Source organism: Falco biarmicus, chromosome 5, assembly GCF_023638135.1.
Source record: "Falco biarmicus isolate bFalBia1 chromosome 5, bFalBia1.pri, whole genome shotgun sequence".
NCBI lineage: Eukaryota > Metazoa > Chordata > Aves > Falconiformes > Falconidae > Falco > Falco biarmicus.
In genome coordinates, this window is record NC_079292.1 from 69,311,528 (window position 1) to 69,323,582 (window position 12,055).

The 12,055-nt window shown below is 41.9% G+C and overlaps 1 protein-coding gene across 1 annotated transcript in view; it reads left to right on the plus strand.

The window, feature by feature from the left end:
- The window catches only part of CACNA1C (calcium voltage-gated channel subunit alpha1 C), a 486,917-nt gene that overhangs the window by 408,883 nt on the left and 65,979 nt on the right, over positions 1-12,055 (plus strand). Inside the window, exons 23-30 of the mRNA XM_056339744.1 lie at positions 184-290; positions 1,808-1,895; positions 2,831-2,938; positions 3,642-3,694; positions 3,801-3,947; positions 4,860-5,061; positions 5,582-5,740; positions 8,633-8,743. Coding sequence (XP_056195719.1) covers positions 184-290; positions 1,808-1,895; positions 2,831-2,938; positions 3,642-3,694; positions 3,801-3,947; positions 4,860-5,061; positions 5,582-5,740; positions 8,633-8,743 — 975 coding nt within the window. The remainder of the gene's footprint in view (positions 1-183; positions 291-1,807; positions 1,896-2,830; positions 2,939-3,641; positions 3,695-3,800; positions 3,948-4,859; positions 5,062-5,581; positions 5,741-8,632; positions 8,744-12,055) is intronic.

Genomic DNA, 12,055 nt, shown 5'->3' on the forward strand with positions numbered 1-12,055 from the left:
CTTTCTTTTCTTTCAATGGGGACTCAACTTCTCCTTTGGGGTCTGGGGGTAAATTGTCTGCTATGTTAGAAATACTGCCCCTCCCCAGTTATATACACAATCAGATGCACAACCAGATGGGTTTGGCTTCTGAACAGATGCTAATGGCAAAGTGTGTTTGTGTGTTCATGTGCCTTCCTGCAGATGACTGCGTATGGGGCTTTCCTCCATAAGGGCTCTTTCTGCAGAAACTATTTCAACATCTTAGACCTGCTGGTGGTCAGCGTTTCTCTCATCTCCTTTGGGATCCAGTGAGTGAGCTATTTTTCAACTGGCTTTTTACTTTGGGATCATAGGGCTGGGTTGGGAAGTGATACCTCAGGCTCATTGTCTTATCTGTGTAAGATTTTTCTCATGAGCCTGGAGGTATTTTTCTCAAATGATTCAAGACCATTAAAATTCACCCTCTAGAAGGGAGGTAATAATTGGTAAGTGCTATACTAGTGACCTGGAGGGGGGACCTTACAGAAAAAACAAATGAGAACAAGAAACTGGGTCCATTGGGATTGATGACATTTAGCTTTGTTCCAAGATCTCTGATTCACTGTATCAGTTCAAGACACTTGAGTGACTTCCTGTTCCCTCCTAGAGCTGTCATAAACTCTTTGGAAAAAGGGGTGATAATGTTTTGCTACTTCCTAAGATATTGTGGGTCTAGGTCAATGGAAGACCGTCAAGCCCTTGAAGACCTGTGTGAGAATCCATAGAGTACTGGTGACAGTGACAGCTGATCCTGCTTTTGTCGTGCCACTTTGTGTTGGCTGATCTGTTAATTTGCTTAATAAGCTTATAGATTTACTTGATTATATGGAACTGTATGTGTAGAATAGGGAGTTTTCTAAGCAGTATCACATCTCATAAGAAATCAGCTCCCAATCTTTACCATTACAGATTAGCAGCTCCTGTACATTATGTTCCAGAGCTAAGCAAGCAGCAGGATTTGTCAGGTCCATTGGGCTTTCAGTCAGAGTCTTAAGAATGGCACAGTGCTCATTTTGACATACTGTTTCTTTCTTACAGACCTACCTAGACTCAATACATTAGCAAAAAGCCTGTTCCCAAAATCAGTAGGAGGGCCTGATGTCATACAGCATGGAGAAGATTCTCAGTCATAGTTTTAGTCTTGGAAGATGCAGAGAGCTCTGTTGTAGCAGATAGTTTGTTCAGTACTTAAAATTAAGTACATAAGTCATCCTAATCAATTCAGTGGGAGTTTCCTCATCCTTAAATTTATGTACACACTTAATTAATTTGTGGGATTAGAAGCCAAACACACTGCAGGATCAAACTCCAGGTGGACAGTATACCTTTAATGCTGGAGTCATCTGGAGTTTCCATTCTTCTATGAATATTTCAGTGGAGTGCTTCTTTGAGCCTTATCTGAAAATGTCTTGTGATGACTACATCTTGGCATGATTTCCATATCATAGATAACTACAGAGTATTTGGCAGTTTGCCTTGCTTAAAAAATACCCTGCCCATGTTCCATTCCCTTCATTAATACAGGAGAGATGGTGAAAGCTAGGAGAATATATACTGAGCCTGTCCAGACCAGGAAGCAAAACCTATAAAGATAACATCAGAGAGTAGTTTCCTTACCCCTGAAGTGCCATAGCAGAGTTGACTAACTATCCTAAGCAGTCTAAGGCTCTAAGCAGTCTAAGGCATGTCAGATTTCAGACAGGAAAGGGTGGGTGAAATCCATCTGCCCTTGTGGCACACTCCCTATATTGCTGTATCTCTCAAATGTTCTAGTACTTTCTTCCAGGTCCAGTGCCATCAATGTGGTGAAGATCCTGCGTGTTCTGCGAGTCCTTAGACCTCTGAGGGCCATCAACAGAGCCAAAGGACTAAAGGTTAGAAGAGTCCCAATGCATTCTGTAAACTAAATTCAAGTTATTTTAGGCTACAAGGACTTTTGTAATGCTTCAAGTAGTGTTTCAGCAGAATCACCAAATAGTTGAGGTTGAAAGGTCCCTTCCTCTGGAGGTTGTCTTGTCCAACAACCCTGCTCGAACAGGACCACAAGAGCAGGTTTCCCAGGGCCATGCCCAGATGGCTTTTGAATATTTCCAAGGGTGACACCACAATCTCTCTGGGCAACCTGTTCCAAAGCTTAGTCACCCTCACATTAAAAAAAAGTGTTTCCCAATGTTCAGATGAACCTCCTGTGTTTCAGTTTGTGCCCGTTGCCTCTTGTCCTGTCAGTGGGCACCACTGAAAAGAGCTTGGCTCAGCCTTCCCTGCATCCTCCCTTCAGGTATTTATATACATTGACAAGATTCCCCCAAGCCTTCTCTTGTCTGGGCTGAAAAGTCCTATTTGTTGTCTTTGCAGTGAGGACTCATGTTCAACTTGGTGTCCACCAGGACCCCCAGGTCCTTTTCTCCCAAGTTGTTTTCCATCTGGGTGGCCCAGCATCACCACTGAGGTTAAGTGATGCACTTTGCTAGGTTTACAGACAGGCTCACAAGCCTGTTTAAACGTAGCCTTTCTGTATTAGATACACTCCTTCCTGTGGGCTGGTGGGTGCCCAGCTGTGTAAGTTGGTGCTGCTGGAAGTTTCACAGAGCTGAGCTCTGGGATTTTCCTATCCCTTTCTGCCTGCTTCTAAGAGTACAGTGAGGAACGTAACAAGTTGGTCTTCTCTCCCCTTTCCTGAGTCATTACTTAATGAGCAATAGTTAAATGAAATTCTTTTATTTGTATTTTTAGTCTTGGTCTTCTCCCTTAGCCAAAGCAGCCCAGAACAATCTTGCAAGTTACCTTTGTTCCTATCTTCCATTTGCAGCATGTGGTCCAGTGTGTGTTTGTCGCCATCCGAACCATCGGAAACATTGTGATTGTCACCACTTTGCTGCAGTTCATGTTTGCCTGCATTGGAGTTCAGTTGTTTAAGGTAAAACCATTGGGCCCATTCATTCATCCATTACAGGAAGCTATATTATGGGATGGGAAGAAAAATATCATGAAGAAGCTTGAGGAAGGAGAGATGGTATCTTCTGTGTGAAAGGCAAAACATTAGAGGCACTGTCAGTGTTACCTGGGCTGCTGCCAGCAGTTCCCCAAAACTGGCCCAGGCACATTCAGAACTCCTGCCCTTCATCCGTAACCATACAAAACCATCAGTAAAGTCAGTAACCCTCTTCTTCCCTAAATAGCTTGTGGCGTGACTTAGTGCCAGGGAAGTGAAGGGGGTTGTTCTAAAGGACTGTTACTTGCAGGCTGTCTACCCACCATCTTGTAGAGGAACGGGCATGCCAAATAAACATGGGAGGTTATTCGTTCACTTCTTTATGTCTGCTTTTATTTCTTTGCCCTTCACCATGCTTCTGACAAGTGTTCTGCAGCACTCAGTGGTCATGCACCTCAGGACATACACATGAAAGTACTGTGCAAGCAGATGAAAAAGCCTGTACTCTGAACTACCCAGATGCAGGCAACTCTCAATCCAGTTTCCTCATATCTATCTGCAAAAGAGCATGTAAACATACTCATATTTAGTTAAGCAAGTAGTAAGCACAGTCTCCTTGCTACACGATTTGCCCTAACCCTTGCACTGTCAGGAAAGGAACCTTCATTCCTCTTTCTTCCTTTTCAAGGGTAAGCTGTACAGCTGCACTGATAGCTCCAAGCAGACGGCAGCAGAGTGCAGGTGGGTCTGCCTTTCCCAGTTAGCCCCCTTCACTGACCACCCTCTCCCAGGGACTCATACTGGAAGTGCAGTTCTGCCATGTTCTCTCTCTGCTCTCTATCCACAGAGGGTACTATATTACATACAAAGACGGTGAGGTCAACCAGCCGATGATACAGCCCCGGAGCTGGGAGAACAGCAAGTTTGACTTTGACAACGTCTTGACTGCCATGATGGCCCTCTTCACTGTCTCAACCTTTGAGGGCTGGCCAGAGTGAGTGCTTCTTGGACCAGTGCAACGCTAGCAATGTCCTCATTCATTTCAAAAGAGAAAATTCAAATGCAGAGCATAGTCTCTCCCATTCTAAGTATTGAAATAAGTCTAAAGCATTAAATGTAGCAATAGTAACAGCAGACATTGTAGTATTATGTACTTTGTAAAGTCCTCAGGGCCTGCAGGAATTGCTGTTCCTGTACTTGTAAACAGTGCATAGCACAGTCTCTAGCTCTTAAAAAATGATTGCCAGTAGTAACAGTGACAGCAATATTTGTTACAAATATTATGAATATAAATGGATATGAAATGCCTGTCAGGCACTTACCAGTATTGGTAGGTGTTGCAAGTTTCCCAACGGAGCCAGCAGGGCAGTACGAAACACAGCAGTGCTGTCTTTGCAGTATGGGCAGACACAGAATGTCTTACCAGGCTGTGCTGTCTGTGCCACTGTGCTGGCTGAGGACCCCCACGCCTCCACTCTGCCAAAGTGACACGAGCATGCAGGGTATCAGGGGGTTGACCCTGACCTGTGTACCCCAGTAATGCTAACAGCAGCGTTAACAAATGTTAAAAGTGATGAGAGCCCCTTTTCTCACAAAACTCAGTTCCCAACGACACAGACTCTCCTGTCTTCTGCTAACTGCAGGGCACACTTTTGTTTTAAATTTTAATGGTTCAACTATGAAAGCAATCCACCCCTGAACAGGTTCAAATGTGTAAAATTAGTAAGAGCCGTGTCTTCTCTTTTGCAAGAGTTTACACTCAGATCAGTGCAAGTCTGCACATCTCTGAGTAAATTAATTTTGATACAAGTAGAAGAAAATCACAGAGTTAAACTTTATACCATCACCTAAAAGGCCTCAAGGCAGTGGCAGATTTTCTCTGCATTGGGCTCCTGTTTGCTTTCAGGTTGCTGTATAGGTCCATTGATTCCCACATGGAGGATGTGGGACCCATCTATAATCACAGGGTTGAGATCTCCATCTTCTTTATTATCTACATCATCATCATTGCTTTCTTCATGATGAACATCTTCGTTGGTTTCGTCATCGTCACATTTCAGGAACAAGGAGAACAAGAGTACAAGAACTGTGAGCTGGACAAAAACCAGGTAATTTATAACACCTTGTTGCCACTAAAGGTAGAAAATACATCAAGAATAAGCATTTAAGGGAGAAATGCATACAGAGAGGAATATGCAAAGATTGCCAAGAAGATAGAACACTAATCTGGCTTCACTGCCACCTTTCAGGACTCAGATAAAAATGATCATGCTGTAAGATTTGCTCAAGGAACAATATTTACTTAAGAATGTGTGCTGTACCGTTTGGTTCACTGAGATTAAATGAGCATGACAGCATTGTCTGGCCGAAGTAAATGCAAATGAAATGCTTCAACAGGTAGAATATGCACATTTATAGAATATATTATTTTATATAGAATATATATAATAGAATATGTTATAGAATATGCACAATATACACACAGATTACAATCTAAAAGAGATTCTTCTACCAAGCATTTTCATTTTAGTAAAAAACTTGAAACAGGTATTTTTATTATATTTGGAGGTAGCTCACCAATCCTGTATTTTGTTTTTGATTTTTAAATCTACCCTGCCTCTTTCACAGCGCCAGTGTGTAGAATATGCCCTGAAAGCCCGGCCTCTGCGGAGATACATCCCTAAAAACCAGTACCAGTACAAAGTTTGGTATGTGGTCAACTCCACCTATTTTGAATACCTGATGTTCGTTCTGATTCTGCTGAACACCATCTGCCTGGCCATGCAAGTAAGTAAGCAAACAGAAAACCGTACAGGTGATGAATTATTAGACTTTGTTGGGGTATACATAGAAATGGCCAATGTTGAGACCTACTTTCATCTTCACACCAGGTATTGAGGGAGAGAGACAGGGACATGATAAAAAACATTGTACCATGTTCACTCCTGATGTCATTTAGTTAATATGAGGAAACTGCCTCTCATTTTCTTCCTGCTAATATCTGACACTTTCAACAATTCTTTTTTAACTCCTTAAAAACAAACAAATGAAAAAAAAAAAAAACCCAACAATAGTTGCTTCACAGACCAATTCAATGGCCACTATAATAACAAGTGATTTCTCAATTCTGACTTGTCTTCTATGAAATGCAGCAGTAATCCCAGAACTGCCACTCACCTGAGAGCTGAATTTTAAATTTGGGGCTTTTCTGTGTTAAAAAGTGGAGAGAAAATATTTCAGAAAACAAGGCAATCAAAGAAACTGGGGATAGAGGGCAGGAAGGCCCTAGTATCTCATTTATTCTGTGTTAAGAATCATAGAAACTGTATAGAAATAACCTCTAAAGGTCGTATTGTCTAGCCCATCACCTAAAGGCAGGATTAGCTCCACCTAAAGCATTTCTTCATAGGTGTTTGCCTAACTTGCTTCACAACCGAAGCTTGTGCTACTGATGGCCTTACCACCCACTGTGCTGTGCATTCATTTGCCTTACTGTGCAATGGTTTCTAAACATCAAATGTGAATCCACTAAAGAAACATTTGTGACTGGATCTACAAGAATAGAAAATAGACGCAGTAGATTACCATGGGCAGGTGGAACAGCACTAAAGGGGAAGGAGTCAAAACCTTTACTAAGTAGCCAGCTTATAAAACAGAAGTCTTACATTCCTTTCAGTCAGGAAATGGGCCCTCATAGACACAAACTGTTCTGTACATTTCCCCAGGTCTGTACTTTCCTGGCTTGTTCCTTCCAGCCTGCCTCACTCACCTCCATTTCATTTCCAGTCAGTCCCAGACTCCACCTGTTACGCCTGTCTCTGCACTCCCAGTTTCCTTGGCCTCTTGAGCCCTGTTCTCTTCTACATTCTGTCTGCTTAAGAGCTAGTCTGCCTGTCACTCTGCTCCCTAAGACCCAGCCTTCCTCCTCACCCAGTCTGTCTCTGAACTCTCTTCCCTGATCTGTGGCCCAGACAGTCCAAATCCCCTCTCCTCAACCCATCCTTCTCACTACGCAGACTCCCAGTTGCAGTTACTCCTCCATGGACCTCCTTTCTGGTCTCTCTCAGCCCTTTCTATTCGATTCTCTGCTATACTTTGTTCCCTTCTCTAGTTTGTTCCCTTATTGTGAGTCCAACTCCCCATGCACTCCCACACCAACTTTCCTTTTGACCTTAGCATCGCACCACCACATTTTCCACTGGATCAATCCCAGTCTGCCCTATTCCCAGCCCCCCTTCAAAACTAGCCTCTCTTTCCTATCGCTCACTAGCAGTCTGTCTATATTCACAGTCAGTTTTCACTTTACTTTCTCTCACTGTCTCCAATCCCACCAGATTTCTTGACCTCCCTACTTTTTCTTCACCTTGTCTAGCTCTTTCCCATCCCCATTGAAAAGTCTTCCTCGGCTGTCTTGCCTAAGGTGCCAAAAAAGGAGTGAGGCAGCATGAGCACAGGAAAGTGCTCTGCTCTCAGCTGAAGTATCTGCTGCCCTGCTGTCATGAAGACAGACCCAATGGAGAGGGACTATTATGTTCACCCTGAAGCATGCTCAGTTGCTGTGACAGTGGTCATGTGAGATGTTTGTGAGCCCACAGGCAGGACAACATCTCTGGAGATTCCAGAAAGTATATATATATATCTTGAGAAAAGTACAGTTTTTCAAAGGATAGGTTGAGTCAAACATCGTAACAGACAGCAAACACAAAAGCCAATTTCTGGTAAAATTCTAAGTTTTTAAGCAGAGTCCTGCAGGTACTAAATTCTTTCAAGGAAAATACTACAAGCAATTTTGAAAATGCCTCAACAATTATTTTGCCCTGACCCAACTTTCAGCTGCAGCTGAATTGTTTTAACTAAAACTCCTTTAAATAAAGCACCCTGAGCCAATGCAGAATATGAAAATTCATCCCACCTAGTTAAAGTTTATCAAAGTTAAGCAAATACAAATGCGATCTTATAACGTGAACTGGAAGATGACCTTAGAATAAGGCAGTGCAATCAGTCTCAAGTATAATGATCTGGACACAGGGATAGGAAGAGTGTGGTGGTAATGTTTGCAGAAGACACTACTTGAATTAATCAACAGAAGACAGAAAGTAACTTCATAAAATCTTAATAAAGTTAAGTGAATGAGCAGCACGATTGCAAATTTAATTCAGAGTTGAAAATTGCAAGATAATGCATATTAGAAAGATATGATTTGAGCTGCTCATGTAGTTTGCAGAATCCTGAATTAAGTGTAATTACTTGGGGAATGGCTTGGTATCATTATGAACAGCTCAGTGAAACCCCTGTTCCCTGTGCAGTAATGATCAAAGAAGTAATCCAAGTGTCAGGGAAGGGTGAGATAACAAACACAATTGGACACTGTCTTGTACCATTATGCAAATTTATAATGAGTCCTCAACTGGAATGGTAAGTGCAATTTTGGTAGCCACCATTCAAAACTTTTTTTTTTTTTTTTAAAGATAGGAGATCCAGAGCCAATGCCAAAAATGGCTACAAGTATGGCAATGCTTATGTGTGAAGGGAGATGGGAATTCTAAATTGAAAAAATGGAGTATGCTGGCATTTTCTTTAGAGAACCTCAACATATAGGCAGATCAGGAGGGGCCCTGTGGATTCCGAACTGGCTGGCATGTCCTTTCCTCACACTGCTGCCATGATGCTATTTTTCAGCACTACGGTCAGAGCTGCATGTTCAAGGAAGCCATGAATATCCTCAACATGCTCTTCACTGGCCTCTTCACTGTTGAGATGGTCCTGAAATTAATCGCTTTCAAACCCAAGGTAGGTGCTATAGGCATAGAGTTTCCTGGCATCTGTGTGTGTGTGTGCATGTGTGTGGGGCAGCTGTGAGGAGAAGGAGGAGGTGAAACTTTCTGATCTGTTACCCCATGAATAACTGAGCTGGACAGTTGCTCTCTGGATTGGAGTCTCACATATATTTAATAACTTTTTCACTGGAGAGTAGACACACTTGAGAAAAAAAAAAAAAGGCAGCACCTGTCAATAGAGAAGGCTCCTAGTTCTCTGTTTTCATTAAGTTATAATAGTGACACTATGTTAAGGCTATAGCATGTTTTCCATTCTGAATGTTAATCTAATGCTCTCTCTGACTTTCCTTAAATTATAAATAGCATCCCATGATTAGTCTCCTGGCCCAAATGAAGTTAATCAAGAATGACTCATTTTGAGTTATGAGCTTTGAAAAAAAATGTTTCTTCTGTGAGGGCTACATCTCAATGATGGTTTGGATTGCTTTAGTTTTGAATTTAAGACTTCATTGATAATATTCAGTACCCCAGCAGGTCCTGTCTGAAAGTACTGTCCTGTCCTTTGGGCCACAGCATTCTGCTAGTATAGCTGCATCATGAGATATGATTATAACCTATAAGCTCTTCCAACTAAGTTGGCACAGCTGCTGCAGGACAAGGACAAAGATTCTGACCTCATGTAATTTCAGATTACACAAGGCTTTCTTCTTTGGGGCTTTTTTCTTCTTTGGTTTTGGTCAGCCACGTGGCATAAGGAGTGGAATCCAAACACCTACATTCAGGCACTTCATGCCATCTCGTGCCTTTTTGTATCTTCAATGATACCTTGACACATGGGGTTGTGTCTTGAAGGATACTTTGAGACATTGGGGTTGACAAATACTGCCTGAAGCATCAGTTATGACATTGGTAAAGATGAGAACAATCATGTCTGACAGTCATGCTTGTCCTTCATGTTAAACATTTAGGCAATCACTGAGTTAAGTGCTTCTCCCAGCTCTAACCTAACATCTTGCTCATCCTCAGCTCAGAAACTTTGCTCTCCAATTCTACTGAATTCAGTCTTACTTTTTCTTGTTAATTCTGTGTTGACTTTACACCCGCACACACCTCTCTCTTATTCCACATGTTCTAAGACTTCTTCTTACAAGAGTCACAATTCTATTTTTTTTCTGAGCCCAGTATCACTGTCCTATCTCAAATGTAGTTTTCTTGAAATTCAGGAGCAACTTGTGCAGTCCTGGTGAAGGACTGATTTTTATTCTTTTTATTTTTTTTTTTAAATTTTCAGAGGAATCTACCTTTCATTTTTGAGATTTCACCCTATCTATTAGCAAGCAAATCTTCTTGCACTCTGTAAAAAGATTATCTGCACACTATATACCCAGAAATGTATTTCACAAGCTTTGTAACATTCTTCTGATTTCATGGCTCTACTTTAGAGGAGATTCTTAACTTTGAGAAATACGAGGTTCTCAGCAGAATTTGAGTATTTAGACAAAAAGTTCAGCCAGTTCAAACGGGCTTTGTACATGTACAAGGAAGGCTTTACCTGACGTGGTTGCCCGTAACAGTAAGGAATTGGCATTGATGATATTGGAGGCCCTTTCTACCTCCTGTCTCTTACTTTCCTGTGCTTAGTCTCTTTTCAAGTTTTACTGCACAACAAAGTATTAAACAATATCAGGTAAATATGTATCTTCTGGATAGCAAAATGTTGGAGCAGATTGCCTAAAGAGGTTGTGGAATCTCCATAATTTAAAGTTTTAAGATTAAGTTAGGGAAACCTTTCATTAGAAACAGTTTAGTAATGTATGATCTCCATTGAAACAGGGGAATTGACTAGACCATCTCACGAGCTCCCTCTCAGCCCAATTTTTCATGATTCTGTAATTTCCAAACTAAATCCCCAGCAACTACACTATAATGAAAGTGAGAATATAAAAGTTTTCCTTGTGACCAGAACAGTAGAGTCTCAATAAAGTCTTCTTAACTAACGATCAGACAGCAACCTCAGGTTGGGTCCTGCCCATCCTGAAAGAATAGCCAGTGGAAAGAATCAATCTGTTTCAAATGCTAGCCTGGCCTGTATGCCAAACACAGTACTAACTCTTAAACTGCTATTTGAATTAAATACCTTCAGGAAAATAAGCAATTTTTTAAAAAAATGGAACCACAGGATTTACAGGAAAGAAAAACAGGAATGAACTTGTGAAAACGACTAATACAGCAAAAGGACTTGCCTCCAGCAGTATATTCATACTGGATTGTTGAGTACCAGTTCAATGACTCGGGTTTGGAAACATCAAAATCCCTTGTGTAACTTGCCATTGTCTGCTCAGTACAAGGATTTGGCCTGCAGCCTTCATTTACTGCTCCATGTTGACTCAACCTGATCTCCAAAGAAGGACACCCCCTCTCCCAGATGAGCACTTGGACTGATGTGGACCAACACTGGGCGGCACAATCTGGTTCCTTTTGGGTTGCACTTTGGGACTGAAGCTGAACTTGCCTTGAATATGTTCTCATGTGAGAGTCTCCTAGCATGGAGAAAGTTGTTACCTCAGCCCTCTGCTTGGCCAGATCTTGTTTCCTCCTGTCACTCAAGGTATAAAACCAAACTACGTCTGCAGATATAGGTTGTCCTCAGGAACACCAGCTGGAAAAGTCTGAAAGGATTTCATTGTCACCTGGATGAACATCATTACAGCACAGCCATCATCCTCTCCCCTCTAACCAACCAAGTCCCTCAGACAAAGAAATTAGATGCTAAGTGATATTAGTGTTTCCCAGATGTGAAATGGTATGATTAAATGCTCATGAGATCTCAGCTGAAGATAGATTGGTCTGCCATTTCCTGAGCAATAAAACACAATGCTTTGTCTTATTTTGAATTTCTGCCCAAACATCACTCTTTTCTACCTGAAGAGTACCCTAAAATGAGGGAGCTGCAAGATTTATGACTGACAACAGGGAAACTTTGTTAGCTGAAGGTGTTGTGTCCTCACTTTAGCAACAAGCCCCAGGAGAACGTGGCAGAACAGAACTGAGCACAGAACTGACGCTGGCGAAATGCACTCTGTTTTTTCCATCTTTGTGGTGCTTAACCCAGCAGTTAGTCATTCAGCTAACAGCAACATGATAATGGACTTGTAACTCTGAAGCAGCCACCCAGAGCTCTCCCTTGCACAGCCGCTTCTTAAAGGCACCTTGAAATGAATGGTCTGCAGCAGCAACAGAGGATCATGGGTTTCTCCATCTGTGCAAGGTAGAACAAGCTGCTATTTATTCATGCCTTTACCAGAGAGAATTGCTAAGGGAACTG